The sequence below is a fragment of the Pyrgilauda ruficollis genome, unplaced genomic scaffold (assembly GCF_017590135.1).
Source record: "Pyrgilauda ruficollis isolate IOZ18807 unplaced genomic scaffold, ASM1759013v1 scaffold9, whole genome shotgun sequence".
NCBI lineage: Eukaryota > Metazoa > Chordata > Aves > Passeriformes > Passeridae > Pyrgilauda > Pyrgilauda ruficollis.
This window is the reverse complement of record NW_024531043.1, coordinates 9,439,518-9,458,375: the sequence shown is the minus strand read 5'-3', so window position 1 is coordinate 9,458,375 and position 18,858 is coordinate 9,439,518. Positions and strand designations below refer to the sequence as shown.

General features: G+C 51.4%; 2 protein-coding genes across 4 annotated transcripts in view; both read left to right on the top strand.

Annotated features, from left to right (window-relative positions):
- Positions 1 to 2,884, top strand: part of SGSM1 (small G protein signaling modulator 1) — a 31,776-nt gene extending 28,892 nt beyond the window's left edge. For both annotated transcript variants that reach the window (XM_041488621.1, XM_041488620.1), the window contains 5 exons: positions 84 to 166; positions 411 to 520; positions 776 to 872; positions 1,229 to 1,396; positions 1,654 to 2,884. In XM_041488621.1, the coding sequence (XP_041344555.1) occupies positions 84 to 166; positions 411 to 520; positions 776 to 872; positions 1,229 to 1,396; positions 1,654 to 1,742 (547 nt within the window). In that variant the 3' untranslated portion in view covers positions 1,743 to 2,884. The remainder of the gene's footprint in view (positions 1 to 83; positions 167 to 410; positions 521 to 775; positions 873 to 1,228; positions 1,397 to 1,653) is intronic.
- Positions 2,885 to 15,420: 12,536 nt separating this feature from the next.
- Positions 15,421 to 18,858, top strand: part of KIAA1671 (KIAA1671 ortholog) — a 65,527-nt gene continuing 62,089 nt past the window's right edge. For both annotated transcript variants that reach the window (XR_005956920.1, XM_041488475.1), the window contains exon 1: positions 15,421 to 15,532. The gene's annotated coding sequence lies outside the window, so the exon portion shown is untranslated. The remainder of the gene's footprint in view (positions 15,533 to 18,858) is intronic.

Here is an 18,858-nt window from a genome sequence, read left to right as displayed (position 1 = left end):
GGAAGGGAGACAGGGCATGGGCAAAGGAGGTGACACGTGGTGGCACTCAGGTCCCAGGTCACCTCTCCTGCTCTCTCACACAGCTACATCTGGCAGCACATTGAGATTGGCTATGTGCAGGGGATGTGTGACCTGCTGGCCCCTCTCCTGGTCATCCTGGATGATGGTGAGTGGTTCTGCTCTGCTCTCCCTGTCACTGTGTGGGGATCTGTGTGGGGATGTGCCAGGTGGGTGGTGGCCCTTTGCAGTGGAGTGCCTGGAGGTGTGGAGCAGGATCCTGTTTGTCTGTGATGCTGTCTGGCTCCCAGGAGCCCACCCTGGGGCCAGGCTGGACTTTCCTCCAGGATGTTGCTGCTGCAGGAGCAGCAGTGGCCATGCAGCCCTGCAGTGATTCTCTCCTCCCTGCACAGAGGCTCTGGCTTTCAGCTGCTTCACGGAGCTGATGAAGAGAATGAACCAGAACTTCCCCCACGGAGGAGCCATGGACACCCACTTTGCCAACATGAGGTCGCTGATCCAGGTGAGAGTTCCTGGCATGGGGATGGCAGCTCCTCACACCCAAGGGGGAAAGCTGGTCCTGGAGGGGCTGGGGTGGGGTTCAGTGTTGGGGAGCAGGAGGGACAGGGACTCTAAGGACAGCCTGGAGCAATGTGTGCTAGGAAGGGGAGGGAGGAGCTGGTGCAGGAGGGGAGCAGTGGGATGGAGGGAAGTAGGCAGAGGGATGGCTGGTGCCTTGTGTGCGCATTCCTGAGTTTCCTTTTGCTTTTCTTGACAGATTCTGGACTCTGAGCTCTTTGAGCTGATGCACCAGAATGGGGATTACACTCATTTCTACTTCTGCTACCGATGGTTTCTCCTGGACTTCAAGAGAGGTGTGTGAGACCACCCAAGGGTGGGGCAGGGTCTGCTTCCAGCCTTCTCAGCAGGTTTAAACTTTTTTTAAAATTCCTTTTCATTTTTCCCTGGTTTATGTTTGGCTGATTGTTCTGTCTAGATACAGAACCTGTTGTTCCAGACCTGTTGCTGAGCTTTTCCATGAGTATGTCCTGGGGCCTGTGTCATCTGCTGCTGGGCAGAATATTTCTCCCTACAGATGACTGACTTCTGCTTCCAGCTGGAGCAGGTTCCTGTGGGAAGGAAGCACCCAGTGTGTCTCTCCAGTGCTGCTGTGAGCTCTGTGAGCCTGGGTGGGGTGAGTGGAGTGGTGACTGCTGTTCTCTGCTCACAGAGCTGGTGTATGATGATGTCTTTGCTGTCTGGGAGACCATCTGGGCTGCTGCTCACGTCTCCTCCGCTCACTACGTGCTCTTCATAGCCCTGGCCCTGGTGGAGATGTACCGGGACATCATCTTGGAGAACAACATGGATTTTACAGACATCATCAAGTTTTTCAATGGTACAGCTCATGCTCTGTTGGGCTGAGTTTGGGGCAGCTGCTCAGGTGTGGGAATGTTTAACACCCAGAGCTCTGAGGGATCTGGTGGGGCTGGAATCCACCTGCCCTCCTCAGCAGTGGCCAGCCTGGATGTGTTGGAGGGAGCTGAGGTTTGGGCTGGTTAAGGATGGTTCTCCAGAGCCAGGTGTCCTGCCAGGGGAGGTTGGGAATGTGGGGTGGGGGCTGCTCTGCTCTGACCTGTCTGGTGTGTGTTGCAGAAATGGCCGAGCGCCACAACACCAAGCAGATCCTGAAGCTGGCTCGGGACCTGGTCTATAAAGTGCAGACTCTGATTGAGAACAAATGAAGGACCCGGGGCAGACGAGGCACCCAAAGAGGCAGGACTCCCCTCCAACGCTTCCTCCCTTCTCCTGTTTCTCCAAGTGCCACACCTGTGGGACTCAGGTGGTGGGACACGTGCTGCTATGTGAGCTGGGAGTCCCCTGGGCTCAGCACAGGCCCAGGCTCAGACCTTCTGCAGTGACTCAACCAAAGATCCCTCCAGGTGTGTTCCTGTGCTGGGAGCAGGACCAGGCAGTGGCTTCCTGGCCTCGGAGCAGCTGCTGTGGCCACCAAAACTGCTCAGGCACTGCCACATCCCAGGGTGGAGCTCGGGGGCTGGGGGAGCAGGGCTTGGTGGCACAGAGGGAAAGCTGATTCCTTGGAAAGCTGCTTCCTTGGGCAGCCCTTCCCGGTGGTGTGGGAAGGCAGCCAGCCCTGCGAGCCCAGGCAGCACAGGGATGCTGCCAGTTCTCTGCTTCTCACCAACACAATGAAGTTCTGCCAGTAATGGGGGGCACTTTGATCACAGAAATTCCTCTTTTGATCTTGTCCCTCAATGCATTGCTTCCCCTTCAGTGTTATCTTTTTTTAGGGCTCTGTTTTCTCCCTGGGATTTTACATTGTTCCTACAATATCTGAGCACACAAGAGGTTTGTGTCTGGATGGATTTTCAGAACAGCTCCAAATTCAGCATTGGGGTTATTTTTCAAAGTCCAGCCTCTTTAATGTTCTCTGAACGCTGGGAAATCTGGTCCTGACCTCCTCTCGGAACTCCAGGGTGGAGGTTTTCTTACCTGCCTTACTTTAGCTGCTTGTGGTAGGAGTCTGGTCTCTTGTTGTTCCTCTGAGCTCTTGTGAGGGAAGGGCTCCTCAGAAGGCAAGTCAGAGCTCCTGATTATCCTGACTTTCCCTCTGACAGCTTCAGGGCTGGCTGTTGAGTCCCTAAACCCACTGAGCATCTCCAGTTAGGTCTTGGTGGGCTTTTCCCACAGGCCTGTGAGAGGAAAATAGCCCAAGGTCCCTGAGTGGGCTTTGCTTTGGGAAGATGCACTTGTGTGGCCACTTTTCCTGCACAGCCTGGAGCCCACTGCATGAAGTGCCTCTCCAGCTGCTGTGTCCCACACAGGCTGCCCTGCAGAGGCTTCGGAGTCATTTTTCAACTCAGGTAAAAACAATACAGGAAGAGGAGAGGGGTGGGTGGATGGAGGGTCCAGCCCAGCCTGGGAGGGCAGTGCTGGGATGGAGCTCTCTCTGAGGGTACTTTCTCTCAAGTTTTGCTGCAAACATTTATGTTCCCCCCTGGTGCAATGTGTGCTGTGTGTGTGCTCTCCTCTGGCCCTGCTCCTTGCTGCTGGAGTGCTCCCACAGGAGGGAAAGGGGCCCTTCCTCCTCCTGTGGAACATCTGTCTGTGCTGGTTTGTGTTGGCTCGTGGCACGTGTCAGATGTTGCTGGAAGAAAAAAGGTGGTTGTCAGTGTGCACAGGAGAAAAGTGCTGCTTCAGGGAAGGTCTGAGCAGCGTGGTGGAGTGGTTTGCTGTCTCTGAGCAAATCAGCAATTTCTGTATTCTGGGACATGGAGGTCACAGCTGGAAAAGGCAGTGGCACGTCCTGAACCCTTTGGGGAAGGGGCTGAGGAAGGGGGAGAGCAGTGGGCAGCCCTTCACTCCTCATAATCCCAACAGATGTGTGCAACAATCTGGGAAATTCCCTGAAGCAGTAACACCCCAAAGGGTGCTGGGCTGCAGTAGCACAGGAAACAAAGAGCTTGAGATCTGCCAGTTCCTGTGAGAATCTTTCATCTTTCCACCAAGCAGTGAAAAGCTCGTGTCCTCCCTCCTTCCAGGCTGCTCCTGTTCCCTCAGGGCTCTAGGACAGGTCTGTCACCTGTCTAGAGGGAAAGGGAAGTGTTTGTTCTCCCTTTCCTGAGGGCCAGGGACCTACAGGTCACCTTAAACATCACCTGACCAAGCAACATTGCTGACACTAAACCTTTCAAGCTTCTTTCCTTGGTTTTTAAACAAAAACAGCCAAGAAATTCTGCACAATATTTGCTGTCTGTATTAACTGAGAGTGTCTTTGGGCCGCTCAATAGCAGTGTTTTTTTGAATAATTTCTTGGGGGGGGAAAAGTATTTATTTATTGATTGTACCTGACTGTGTGTCCTTGTGTGCTGGCGTGTGAGTGCGCGCTGTTGTGCAAATGGAGATAGAAATTTTCAATGTTATTAACGATATCTTGTAAATGTTTACCAGAGAATCGTGTCTATATATAATATATATACAGTATAGAGAGAAAATATGTCAACTAAGTGGGTTATTTTTTGAGGGGGGGGTGGGTGAGAAATATTTTGCTTCTAAGAACTGTGTGGTTTCTATAGCACCTATTCCATGATGTGCCAATTTGTCACTGTCCCTGTGCTGGGAGAGCTGTTCTGGTGGGGCAACAGGAAGCTCAGAGCAGAGCCACCATCACAACCTCAGTTTGGCTTCATCTTGGTTCTGACTTTAAGACCAGGCTTGTCCATATACAGTAATCTTGTCTGGCCCCTTGGGGAAGAGGAATGTCTCATCCCAGCAGCTCTGTGCAGCTGAAATCCACCCCACAATGGCACTGCCAGCCCAGGACTATTTTAGCCTGTTGTTGGCTCTGTGGGAACAGGGGCTGGAGCTCTGTGCCTTAAACTGACAGAGGGCAGGGTTAGATTGAATTTTAGGGAGAAATTCTGCACTATAAGGCACTGGCACACCCTGGATCCCTGTAAGTGTCTCAGGCTAGGTTGGACAGGGCTTGGAGCAACCTGGGCTAGTGGAAGGTGTCCCTGCCCCTGGCAGGGGGTGGAACTGGGTGATCTCTAAGTTTCCTTCCAATCCCAACCATTCCATAACTCCACGCCTTCTGAGGAGATTGCTGCAAGGGTGGCATGAGCTGCCAGCCCACGTTCTCTGCCCCAGTCACTCCAAGCTGAGCCTGAGGAAGGAAGGAAGGATGGGCTCCATGGGCTGAGTTCAGCTCCCATCACACCCTCACTGAGCTCCCACATTGCTGTGGGGTTTGTGGTTTGTCTCACACTGAAGCTGCTGAGCTCAGATATTCTCGGTGTGTGTAAATCCTCTCAGTGTTTGTGTCCTGGCCCTGTGTTCCCCTGAGGGAGCGACAGATGGAATCTCTTCCTGCGTTTGAGCTTTCTGCTCTTGCAACCTTCCAACCAGCTCTTGGTACTCATCTCTTTTGGTGTCACCTGTGCAGACCCTTCAGAAGTTGTTTGTTCCTAAATGTGTGATTTTCCTAGGAGTTTTTCTCTTGCTGTGTCGAGTCCCTGAATGGCTTTGTTGTGAATGTTTTTTATGAAGACGACTGAGGGGGATTTTTTTGTGTGGGAACTTCCTGCTGTGTCCCTGTCCTGCTCTCATCCAGCTCCTGGCATGGGGAAACATCCCTTAACTTATCCAAATGCACCTGGCAGTGCAATGTGAGCCATCAGTGGAAGTGCAGGTTTCAGCCCTTGCCACTGACAGGTGAAGAAAGGCTGAGAGATGGAACTGTTGAAGAGGTGGGTCCCAAAATCCCTGGGGACACCAGCCTTGTGGCCAAGAGCAGTTTATGGGATGAAGTTCTTATTCTTTGGGTTTTTATTTATTTATTACTTATTTTGCCTATTTCCCCTCTCTTTCCTGGTTTTTCCTGAGGTTCATCCCCTGCACTGGGAGCCACTGTAGCCAATGGGCCTCTGACCGGGGATGTCCAGTTTTGGGTTCTCATCACCTAAGTTTGCTTTTGAAATATCTTCCAATATCTAAATTCCTTTTCTCTAGAGGCACAGTGGGAGCCTCTGAGCCTTTGATCAGTAGAACCAAAATGATGGCCATGTCATCAAAACCTCTGTCTTATTTCTCATTCCATTTGGGAATTTCCCTGAGTGCTGAGCAGTTCTGGGCTTGTCTTCAGCATTTTACTATGGTGTGAGCACAAATTGATAGAGCACAATGTAGAGATGGGGTTCCAACCCTTCCTAGCACTATGGAAGGGTTGGAACTCACCAGAACCTGTGTCAGAAATTCCTGTAAAAGTTTTTTCAGATGCCCTGAAGTAGATCAAATGCCACTGATTGTTCCTGCTTTTCCACTCAAGGTCAGCATCCTCATTGCCCTGAATAAGCAATATTTCACTAATTAAGGCATCTAAACAATTGTGGTTCTCAGTGTGACCACTTTTCTCTCCTCTGGTGGCCACGTGGGCCATGGCTGAGGCCATTTGGCACCATAGCCACACGTTCACACAGCTCGGTATGCGGATTCCTTCCAACTTTGCCCGAATCCTGAACTTCCTGGAGAATGTACACAGTTGGAATAGGAGTGGAAGTCTCTTAATGTGTCTAATCTAATCTAATTTTTAATTTAATTTTAGATTGGTGCATATTCCACCTTAAATTCCTGTTCAGTAGTTTAATAGCTTCCTTTCATAGATGGATTTTGCACATGGAAGCTGAGCAGAGCCCATGGATGGTGCTGCAGGGGACAGTCCCTTCTCCATGGTGGCTCCTGAGCCATCAGCAGTGGGACATGACTGGGAGCAAGGGCACTTTGCATCAGTGCTTTGATGAGGGGAGGAAAAAGCACCATTTATCCTTTTTTTTTTAATTATTTTTAACAAATTAATGCTAAAGATTAAACTATGCACAAGATCTTAAATACATGGAAGTTTTAGGAATGAGTATGGCTTTGCTGCTAAGGACAATAAATAATTGAAAATCCTGATCCTGGATACTGAGAGACTAAAAATGTAATTGTTGTGACTATGTAAGATTGACTTAAATTCTCAGAAATTCATTCTCTCTGGAGAGTGATTCCCAGAAGCCAGGGAAGAAATTGTTTTCCCAAACAGAATTAATGAAAAGCTTTGAAAATGCAACGTGGATGTAACCTCAGACCCATGATTGTCACTTCCCTTGTTCAAGGAGTGTTCTGGAGAGCCAGGCTGGGCAGCAGGGTGTGACAGCCATCGTGGGGGCTCTGTGGGACAGGGAATTACCCCTCAGCACAGGGATTTGAATGTATCTGTTGTCCTGGCATTAGACTTTTCTGTTGCCCTACACAGAATTGCTGCTTTTCTCTGTTGGATGCCATTTTGGTCTCTGGGAGTTGCTCGATCTGAGCTTAACGAGCACTTACAGCTTTTAATCTATTTGTAGAAGTGCTGCTAATGTTCTTAGATTATCTGAATTCCACACTGTGGTAAAATATCTGTTTTATATTATTTTATTCATGCTTTTGAGGTTTTTTTTTTTAATGTAAACTGTTCCTTATTGTTGTTGAGAAAGAAAAATTAAAGCTCTATTCTCTATGGTTAATGTATTTTCAAATCAATCAGATCTTGGTGGTTCTTTCTGTCTGCGTGGTCCCTGGGGAGGCAGTGAATGGGAATACCCTGAGCAGGGAGTGCCCAAAATGCTCTGTATTTCCACGCTGCTGACGGATTTCAGAGCCTCCTGTTGCTTGTGATGAGTGTCCCCTGTGCTGGGGGGGGACCTGGGATCCTTTTTGCACCCTCCTTGTCCTCATGGTCCTCACTTTCCCCCATCCCCATCCCTTGGCCTGCTCAGTCCAGCTGACACCTGGGCAGATGTGTGGCACTGACACCTCCTTGGCCCTGCTGGCACTGTCACCTCTGTCCTTTCTTGCTGTACCCCCCTGTAATGTGGAGATGGTGAAACAGAGCCATGGAAGAGGAGGAAAAGCACTGAGGAAGGGCTGGGCCAGGTCCTTGGTGCTGCGTGGAGTGAACTGCCCCAGACAGAGCAGATGGGAAGGTGACAGAGGGCCCTGGCATGGTGGCAGCCCAGAGCTGGGCCGTGGTGGTGGTGGTGGTTTATACCTGTGTGTGATCCTGTGCTGCCAGGTGAGCTGGGCAGGAGGTGAGGGAGTGCATTCTGCAACGGTGCTCAGAATGACCTTGGACTCGATGTCATTGTCTTGCCTCAGTATTTCCTGGATCAGTCTCCAGACCTTTAAACTGGCAGTGATAGGATGGGCTGCAGTGCCTTTCTTGCAGGGAACAGGAGGGACAAGTTTTTCATCAAAAACATGAGGATGACAAGGTGCCTGTGCTCCCTGCTCAGGGCTGGCACTTGTCACCCCTCTGGACTCCACAAGATCCTTGGGTGCTTGTGGGTCTTCCAGCTGTTCCATGGGGGGATGCTGTGTGTGGGAAGAGGGAAGAGGTGCCCCCAACCTCCTTTCTGTGGTGTCAGTTCCTAAACTGCTGTTGGAAGGGTCCACATCATCCCAGTGTTGTGTTTTAAGCAGCACAGAATTTAACTGCATTTCTAAAAATGGGAATGCAAGGAAGGCTGGATGCTCACTCCAGATTCCTGCCTCTACCTACTTATGAGAAGAGGCTTAATTAAATAAATCCTGGTATTTAATTAATCCTTAATATGTTTGCTTCTTGAGGCATGTTTGCTCTAATGGCCCAGCCCGTTTCCAGTGCAGGCTGAGGTTTGCAGGGAGCTCACAGCTCTGAACTTCAAAAGCTGATGAAGACACTCCCCAAACATGCAGAGTTTGCAAAATGTCAGGGTGGGATTCAACCAGCCCTTGCAAATGTGTTAATTACCTGATATTAATTGGCAACCTAACCACCAGAGGCCACATCCCCAAGGTGCCAGAGCAGGAATGCTCTGTGTTCTGAGCAGAGAGACTGGCAAAAATCCTGCCTTTTGGATGGAGGAAAGTAAATGATCCTAAAAGTGAATTTCATTAATTTTTAACTTGGGATAGTTTCTCACAAAAGCAGCTATCCTGAGGTTTTGCTTTGAAGTGCATGGAAATTTCCATCATTGCCACCTCCATGCAGTGCAGGAGACAGCAGCTGGTGGAGCAGCTCTGGAGAGTCAGCAGCTCTGTCCTGTGCAGGAAGATAAATCCATTCCAACCCCTTGCCAGCAAGGGGTCCTCAAGAGATATTGAGGAGGGGTTGGATTATGGGAGCTCCTCTGAGGGGTGGTGGCAGCCCCAGGACTTTCCATGTTCTGTTTTGCTCCTCTGCTCCAAAGCCCAGTCCTTTGGCTCCCAGGTGGCCGTGGCAGATGAACCAGTTTGGCTGTGGCCCATGCCCAGGGCTGGGTGTGATGGGGGGCACTGGGGGCTGTGCTGCTGAGCCCAGCTGGGAATGCTCGTCCTGACACACCCTCCTGCCAGGCTGGGGCACCGAAGGACCCAGAGTATTTATAGCCCTTGTTAACATGCATGAACGGACACGCTGAGTCCTGGCACAAACATCTGCCCAGGTGGGTGCTGTCCTGGCAACACCCTGTGCTCCCTCTTAAGGTGCTCCAGCACCTCTTTCACAGAGGCCTTTTGCGAAGGAAAATGAAGCTGAAAATTCACAGCTGTAGCAATCCCTGGGTAAATCCTGCAGAGAAGCCCAGTTTGTACAGGCACCACCACCTGGCTGATGCAGGGTAAGGGGCTGACAGTCTTGGGTCCCTTCCCAGCCCTGCAGCACTGGGGGCTGGAGGACTGTACAACAGGGATTTTGTTAGCCTGGGGTTGGGAATCTCAGGGCAACACAAAGTGGTTTGGGATGGAAGAGACCTTAAAGTCTATCTTGTTCACAGAGGCACCTTCCACTATCCCAGGTTGTTCCAAGCCCTATCCAACCTGGCCTTGGACACTTCCAGGGATGGGGCAGCCACAATTTGTCTGGGCAACCTGTGCACCCTCACAAGGAAGCATTTCTTCCTAAACTCCAATCTAAAACTCCCCTTTCTCAGTTTAAGTTCTCCTTTTGCTTGCTTGGAGTGCAACGACTGAGGTGAAGCAATCCATGCTCTGGCATTTCCAATGAGCTGTGGATGTACCTCACAGCCATGAAAAACGAGCTCAGATCTAGGAGACAACAGCACAGGGATGTGTTAAGCCAGTCCTTAAGCACAAGGAAGTATGGTGCTGTTTCCTGGAGCATTCCTCAGGAAGTGAAAGCATTTCTGCAAGGCTTTGGCAGCCGTGTTGGAACAACATGTGAGTGCTTAGGAGTTATCAGAGAGCTGTGATAGTGCGGCAACAAGATTATCTGTGCTGCTTCAGTGGATTTTCTGAGTAGTTTCTAGGAGTTGAGAGGTTGTTGGGGAGGAAGATGCTGCCGTCACTGTGCACAGCTCGGGGTTCAGTCAGGTTTAGTGAGTGACCTGGCCCTTGGGTGGATGAGTTTGAGCTTTTTTTAGTCCAGCAAATGGAACACAGATCCTCAGCTTTATCGCCGTGACTAAGGACGTGTTGTTGTTGGCTGAGTTACAGGAGTGCACTGAAATCTGAGTCACTCTTCTGCTTGGCAAAACAAAAGCAGACTCCCAGGAAATCTGCATCCTTTTGTTCTCCCCACAGCCCCCCAAGCCTGGCCATGTGCTGCTGGCTGATAGCACAGGGATCAGGATGGGGCCATGTCCTCAACCAAACCAGTGCAGGCAAAATCACCAGGGATTATATAACTGGCAACAATCCCACACCCACTGGTTCTTCCCTCTGTTGCACTGAAACCTCTGTGACGGTGCAATCTAACAGCTCCTTCCTACCGGAGAGCATTATACGTACAAATTTGACACTCAATTATCCTTGTTTTTTAGTCTAGGATTCCTTGGCTATGGCTGCTTTCAGCAGCTGAGGTTTGACAATCTCTGCCTTCCCAAACTTCTCCTTTCTGGAGGAAGAAATATTGTGTGGACACCACGGTATAATCCCACAGGCTCCACGCCCCCTCAGAGGGGTGATGCCCTTTCCAGGGCCTGGCAGAGCTCAGCCTTCACAAGGACATTGGACTGTATGTTCAACAGACTATTCCCCTTAAAACAGGACTCTCTCTCTCCTGCCTTCCTCCTTCCAGCCCTGTTCCCAAGTCAAACTTGAGGATGGGAGAGGCAGCAATGGGGCCCCATGGCCAGTGGGGTTTCATTGGGAAGGCAGTGCCAGGGCTGTGCCCTCCCCGTGCTCTGAGCCAGGCACTTGCTCTCTGTGTAGCTCTGCACTGATTTCCATGGTGGATGAGCAAGAAGAGGTGGGAAAGGAAATTTTAAGGACAGTTGCTGTGGTGGTGATGGAGAGTGGGAGGATTTCCTGTTTTCCATTATGCAGATTACATGTAGTGGGCAGTGGAGCACCTTCCTGCAGTGCTCAGTGCTTGAGGTGTGTGGGGAGCCTCTTTCCTCCTGGGGCTCATCCTGAGCTGTCACCAACAGTTCTGGATTTTATGGAAGCAGTCACCTGGGGGAAGGTTGCAAGGCAGGACACTGAAGTGCTTCCCTGCTGAGGGCCAGAGCATTTCAATGCCACGTGGGCCTGGGGAGGGCAGCAGGGGAGCACTGGAAGATCAGTGTTCCCCTGACCCAGACGGGGTGTTTTTGCATACACCTCCACCTTTTCACATAACAGGAGCAACTGGCTCAGCAGGAAGAGATAGAGACTCTTCCTGGCTGGAACAAAGGAAGGGATTTTGTCGCACCCGCTGAAGTCAGGCAGGGGTGAGACAGGAACGAGACAGAGCAGGGGCTGGGGAGGGTCTGCCTGGGTCCCCCGGTGTTTGTCCCTGCCCTCAGTGTGCAGGTGTGTCATGGGCAGTGTCCATGTGCCATTTGCAATTAACCCGTTTCTCCACGGCAGGGCACTGACAGGCTGTGTGAGAGCAGCTAAATCACCCGAGCAGCCCCACTGGAGCACAGAACATTCACTGGTACTCCCTGCTTTATGCTGTTCTTAGCTCAGTTCTGAAGAGATCCCAGCCTGGAAGTTAATTGTATGGTGGAGAGGAGAAACAGTGGCATTACTCATCTGAGGAGTGGAACCTTTTGTTTGAAAACTGTATCTGAAGAATGGAAACTTCATAGATAAGGGACCTGTCATTCTTTTCTGAGTGCAGGCACTCCTTCACTGTAGATTGCTGCTTGTCATCCCTCTGATGGCTCCAGTGAAGTCATAAAACAGAGGGTCAAAGCTCAGATGTCTGCAAGATGGGTCTGGAAGTGTCTGTTCACTATTGCCATCCACACTGCAGGGTGGAATTACAGCCCTAATTCATATACATGGGGTGAGAGGCCAGGGCTCTGCATTTAACTCTGCCCCTTTTGGGGTCATCTCTGCTCTGCTAAGTGCTGATAAACACAGTGGGACAAAGATTCACGCTGGGTCTCAGGTGGGGACAGAGCACAGGGGAAGAACCTTTCCAGGAGCCAGGGCTGTGCCTCATGCCAGGTGCTGTCCTCGCCCTCTGCTCACTGCAGGACACACACTGGGGTGTTGGAGCATGTCCAGGGAAGGGAACAAAGCTGGGAACGGGTCTGGAGCACCAGGAGGAGCTGAGGGAGTTGGGAAAGGGACTCAGGGGAGACCTTCTGGCCCTCCACAACTCCGTGACAGGAGGGTGCAGCCAGGGGAGGGTTGGGCTCTGCTCCCAGGGAAGAAGGAACAAAACCAGAAGGAAATGGCTTCAGGCTGTGCCAGGGGAGGCTTAGATTGGATATTGTGGAAATTTCTTCATAGAAAGGATTGTCAGGCATTGGAACAGACTGCCCAGGGAGGTGGTAGAGTTCCATCCCTGAAGGGATTTAATGAATGTGTCAGTGTGGAGCCTGGGGACATGGGTGGCCTGGGCAGGGCTGTGGTTGGACTCGATAGTTTTAGAGGGCTTTCCAACCCAAATAATTCTATGATTCTAAGGGAGCAGCAGCACTGGGGTGGCAGTGGGGTGGCAATTCTCCTGCCCGGTGCCAGAGTTGGGGTGCAAGGGCTGGCTGTGACAGCCGGGGGGTTCCCATCTCCCCAGGCAGCACCACCGATCCCACAGTTCTGCACTACAGCCATTCCCTTTCTCACAGGTTCGGGGTATCCCCAAGGCAAGAAGGGCCGGCTGAGGGTGAGGATCTGGCCCCTGCGGCCCGGGTGAGGGTGAGGATCTGGCCCCTGCGGCCCCACACGGGTCGGGCCCAGGCCTGCTCCGTGCCCCTCAGCGCCGCCGGCACAGCTCTGCCCCGGGCCTGCCGCAGCTCCAACCAGCCCGAGTTTCTGTGGCCACTTTGAAGCTCCCAGGTCTCATCTCCTGGGGCATTTGCCAAGGCACCCGCTGAGGCTCCTCCTCTCACAGTGGGAAACAAGACAGCAGCTCCTTGGGAACACGGCTCCTCTCTTGAAGTGTCCGTTTGAATGCAGCTCCCAGGGCTGTGGAGCCTCCACAGCCTGGCGTGCCCAGTTCTCCCGCTCTGTCGCTGTGGAGGTGTTTTTGTGGAGGGAGCTGCCATTAAGTGGCTCCTGAATAACTGATCAGGCGCTTTTCTCGTTCCTTATGACTTTTCTGAGAGCCCCGTGTGCTGGAGCAGGGGTTCCCAGCCATGGGTGGAACAAGAACCACTTCAAAGAGGTGCAAAAGGCAGGAACACCCTCCTCGCAGAGGCGCTGATCCAAGCCATGGATCGCCCTCATCTGTGCCGGAGCTGCAGGGAGGGTGCTGGCGGGGGAAGGTGGCTGAAGGGACGGGTTACGGCTTGGCTTCTGGAAAAGTGGAAAGGCAAATGAGTCATGGAATTGGGATCCCTTGGTGTGGTGAAGATAAAAGGGTTGCTAAGGTGGGGAAAACACCTATATTATCCTGATTTGGGAGCAAGGGGGGAAGCTGTGGGAAAGCGATCTTAATTTAAATGGGAGGTGGGTGGGAACAGAGGAGGCAAGGCGAGCTCCATATTCCTGCTGTTGTTACAGGGCTGGATGTTTTTCTGCTGAAACTTTTCCTCTTGCTCCCATCCATGCACCTGCTAAGGGGCAGCTACAGAGACTCTGTCTGGCTTCCTTGGAATGGATCACGGAGAGATCCAGTGGCTCCACTGGCTCAGGAGCCCTGTGCCTTCAACAGAAGGAGATTTGGGCTGGTTAAAGGCAGAATGAGTTCCCCATGGAGGGCAGGGACACAGGACCTGCTGCCTGGTCTTTCCCTGTCCTGCCAAGAGCTGGGATGAGGACATGGAGATGCATTTTCCCTGTGCCATGGCATCACCCTGGCCCCTGGCCAGCCCATCATCCACACTCCCCTTCCTCCTGCCGTGAGTCATGGCCTCGCCTCAGAGCTGACTTTGGCCTCCTCGGCAGAGAGCCACACCTTTGGTAATGACAAAAAGCAGCATTTGGAGCTTTTGAAGCAGCATTTGGAGCTGTGACAGCTGTGGCATGGACAGGATGCCAGCGGGCAGATCCCATAACTTGGGTGCCATTCCTGAGGGGACTAAAGAGAAACACTCCCTGGTCTGAGCAGAAATGTTTCCTTTCTGATTTTCTCTGCTCTGAGGCAATGTTTCCTGGACTGGGCTCCACAGCTGTGCTGCCCTGAGGGTGACAGAAGGACAGTGGTGGCCAAGTGGCTGCCACTGGTGGCCACAAAATTGGGTTTTTTACCTAGTGTGCGACAAGCCAATAATGACACAATTCAGAGAGAGACATTGATTATTTATTTCAGGGTTGTGCAGCCTGGATGCTCAGTATATTCCACAAATCCAGCACACCGCACTGACTTTCCTGCTGTTGTTTACACAGAAATTCAGATTTAGTAACTTTCCAAGCACAATCCTTTATTAGGATTTGTCAGTAATTTCCATACAAGTTGCTTCTCCACATGCCCAAGGGAAGGGTCTTCACCTGGGCAGGGTCTTTCTAACCTGTAGGTGTGATTTTTATTATTGTAACAAACATAGTTCAGCTATAGAATGTACCAGCTTTGAAAGTTACCAATGTTTACAGAAACATACATCACCTTCTTAGTTCAGGTCCTTAAAGCTTGTAGTTTCAGGGTGTTCTTGACTAAGGGATGAAGCTATTGCCTGTTCCACTGATTAGAATCACAAAATCCCAGAGCAGTTGTGGTGGGAAGGGCCCTCTGGAGATCATCCAGTCCAACCCCTCCGCCAAGGCATGGTCACCTGGAGCAGGTGACACAGGATTGCATCCAGGTGGGTTTGGAATGTGTCCAGAGAGGGAGACTCCTCCCTGGGCAGCTGTCCCAGTGCTCAGCCACCCTGCATGGGAAGAGCTTCTTCCTCATATTGAGGTGGAACTTGTGTTAACTGCTCCTTATCAGCGGGCACCACTGAACAGAGCCTGGCACCATCCTCTTGGCACACGATTTGAGGTGTTTGTATGGATTGCTGAGATTCCTTCCACACTGACCAGGCCCAGTTCCTGCAGTCTCTCCTCATCACAAAAATGCTCCAGATCCCTCATTATCCTTGTGGCCTCTGCTGAACGCAGTCCAGTATCTCCCTTTTTCCTTTGTCCTTGTCCAGAAGCAGACACAATAAGATAATCTTGACACACCCCACATTTTCCAGCCCTACCCACGCCCAACCCCGGTCCCTCGGGACGGCGGAACCTGGATTCGAACCCGCGCCCCACGCGGAGCAGGTGGAGCGGGGCGGAGCCAATCGCGGCCGCGCAGCGCGGAGGAAGCCCCGCCCACGGCCCGCTCCGCGCGGTCACCATGGCAACAGCGGCGCTTCCCGCGGGGCCCCGCGGCCGCCGGGGCGAAGGGGCCGGACTGGCACCGGGGCGGGACATTCCCGCCTCCCGCCGCCCTCCTGCCGCCCTCCCGCCGCCTTCCCGCAGCCCCTCGCTCCGGGGAAGCGCCGAGGGACGGCCCCCTGCCCGCCCCGCCCCCGGCCGTGCCCGGCCGCCGCTCGCCGCCGCCGCGGGGGAAAGGCCGCTGCGCGCCCAACTTCACTTCAAGCAACTTCCCCGGTGCGGCGGAGCCGGCGCCCGGTTTTGCGGAGGGAGCAGCCGGTGGCTGGGCTGGGTGAGTGCTGCTGGCGAAGCCACGGGGGTGGGACAAAGGCGGGCAGCGCTCGCTCAGCCGTAGGGCCGGCACGGGAATGCCTTCCCCGCTTCCCCGGGGGTGCCTCGCCCTCCTCGCCGGCTCCGGGGGAACCGGGAGAGGGTCCGGTGCCCAGGGGTGCGCTCGCCGCTCCCGCGTGGACCCCTGCCGGACCTCCTGGCTGCTTCTTTCCCACTGCGTCAGAGCCAAGGGCTTGTGTCCTCGCGTGTTAAAAAGAAGAGAAAAGCCCCCCTCCAACAAAAAAACCCTTCTGTGGTTCCAGTTCGGCGGCAGGAGGTGGGCAGGGGTTGTAGGTGGCTTTTGGTGGATGGTGTTGCTCGTGGTTCTGAGGATTAGAGCGTAATTTTGTAATCCACGAGGGCTGCAATTATCTGTTCCTCGCTGGATTAGGGATGATAATGTGCTTGGAGGTCTTAAATGGACAAATAAAGATGCTCCCCCTTTCTCCCCCCTGGTTTGCAGCCGGGCGACGGCTCCTTGGGCAGAGCAGGAGGGATTCAGGCTTTCCCGAGAGTGGTATGTGACTCCTTAATGCCTTGGATTTCGGGAAATACATTATCTGCTCGTTAAAATTACTTCGAAGTGCCAGTTTAAAGTCAGCATGCTGCTTTTTAATTGAAGATGCACATAGCTTTGTTTGTTGGCATCGTGTGTGCATAGAATCTCAGGATAGTTTGGGTTGGAAAGGATCTTAAAGCTCATCTCATTCCAACCCCCCTGCTAAGGGCATGTATTTTTGTTTTGGAAGCACTTGGGTGGACAGATTTGTGTTGTTCTGGTGATATGCGGCTCATTTGTTAATTTTTCCTCCTAACTCCACATCCAAGCGGTTTATATGTGCACGGAGAGATGTTGGAGTGCTGCTTCTGGGTGGAAATAGCTGGTCCAAAAAATCACGTGGAGGTCAGTTCCTTGAATTTGCACGGAGTTCTGAGCTCGGATTTGGGAGGGAGCAGCACTGGGATTCTGGATGGGTGAAGCTAATCAGTGAAATCCCAGAATTTCCTGTGTGGTGCTGCACGGAGCCGGGTGGAAAGCTTTGCCTTCCTGAGCCTGCTTGCAGCATTGTTGCTGTTCTTGCCTTTCTCCCGTCTGGAGGTGGGAGATTAATCCCGTGGATTCAGGTATTGACTTGACTTCTATTTCTGTGGCGTAATCCGGGCGATTCTGATTTGTGTGTGAGGAATGGGATTAGGGGAAATCACACTTGGCAGATGGCGGAGCCCTTCTGTGCCATTAGGAGAGATTGTAACCTTTGATTATACCTGCAGGTCTGGTAATAGAGCTCAGGCTCTTTGGGGTTCGGTAATAGAATTCCATTCCAGATCTAATATTGCTCATGATAAATTACTGGGATCACTTTAAAGGAGCTGCAGCAAACAGAAATTGATGTTTTGTCCAAACTGGTGCTTTACTCCGGGGTGGTAATTGCAGGCAGTTTTCCCTGTCTGCTGAGGGGTAAACTCTGTTTCCAGGGTAACTGGGAAGTTGTTCAGCTGCTTCTGAGGTACTTTTTTGCCAGAGCTGAAGGTTGTTGGCATTTTCTTTTCCTTGTCTCTCCTCCACAAACCAGAAGGATTTGCATCTTTCTAACGACCACATGAAAATGGGAGTTTTCTTTGTTTTCCTGTGACGTTTGCAGGGTGTGTAGGGGAAGCAGACAGTTGTGTGGCAGAAATGCTAATAAAGTTGCCTGGCAGCTTAATCCCGGTAAAGACTTTCTCAGAAAAAAAAAAAAATCTTTCAAAAATTTATAAACTTTTCCCCTCTTTTGTTTTTTGGCTAGGATTTTCTTCACAGTGTGCTCTGCCTTTTCCTGTAAGAATTATCAAGGATATTTATTAGTAAGCAAAGCTATAAAGCCTTTGTGCTTCAGAGTAGTTAAGGAGGTTGGAATCCTATTTAAATAGATGTTGTAGCCTGTAATTCCCTTTTGATAGGTGTAGAGTTTATTGAAAATGGGTGTGTAAACTTTTCCTCTGTTTCAGACAATGCCCTAAGCTAATTCTCAGCTAAACGTTTCCTTCCCAATGTATAGAAGACACAGAATCAAGTCACTCTGGAGTGTCACAGTATGGAAAGTCCCTAAAAGGAGACAAAGTCTAGGACCGTTTCCAACTCGAATACTTTAGTTTGTCATTTTTTGCTGTCTCATTTTATATGTGGCAGTAAAGGACGTGCACAGCCCCAGCCCCAGGGTTGTGCTCACGCTGCAGTTCTGGACTGCTGCTCTTATGGCAGGAGAAAGGGCACAGTACCCATCTGTGCTCCTCCTCACGCGGCTCTGGCCTGACGAGATAACCAGGGATTCAGAAAATTTCCATGGCTGATGATGAAGCAGTTTTTCCCTCTGCCATACTGAGGCTTTGTGTGGCTGTAGGATTTTTTTTTTTTGTGTTTTTTTTTTTTTTTTTAAACTCCGTTTTCAGTCATGTGCATCACCGTCACCTTGGGTGTTAATTGATCTTCTTAAGTGCGCAGACTCCTCTGGCAGTGGCAATAGGCTTCCCAAATGCCTGATTTCTTCCAAAGTGGAAAAAACCCACTTACAACTTGAAAATAGGCTTTACTGAAAGCAGGTATTTCAGACTTTGTGTTTCATAAGTTTACCAGCCCTTCCTGCCCCATGTGCTCAAGGTGACATTCAGACCACATGTGAAAGAAGCAAGTCCTGACCAGCAGGTCCCAGGTGGATGGAGAGCTGAGGTATTCCTGCTCCTGGGATTCTTTGCACAGCTCTGTGATTTCACTTGGGTGTTGTCCTGGACTCTGCTCCATTCAGCACTCATGTTTCTCTGGCTATTAGATAATTTTGAAACCAGTCCTGTCACCTGCCCTCTCTTTGGCACGTGTTTGGTTACTGCAGAGTGCAGAAGGAACTCCGTCTCTGTGGTAATGAATGTGTTGCTCTTCACTCCCTGGTCCTTGCCCTGGAGTTATTCTGTGTTTGGTTGTTGCTCATGGAGCTTCCTCCCTTTTGGCAGATTTTCCAAGTAACATGTGAATCAAATTGATATGATTTCTCTGTCCTTGAGTTTGTAAACAGAGATAAGAAAACTTCGCACAATCCTGAAAATTCTGGTGTAGTGTTGGTTGTGGGGAGTGCTGTGCAGATCAGGGACAGGGCTCAGGATCACATTGGAGAGGATTTCCCTGTGTCAGTTAGGGACACCTCACAGTTGTGATTTCCTCTCCTTGCTGCTCACGTGTTTAAAAATTGTGCTGGTTTCTTATTGGGCAGTTTCATAGACAAAGGTTATTCTCCAAGCCATGGTGTGTTTTCTGAA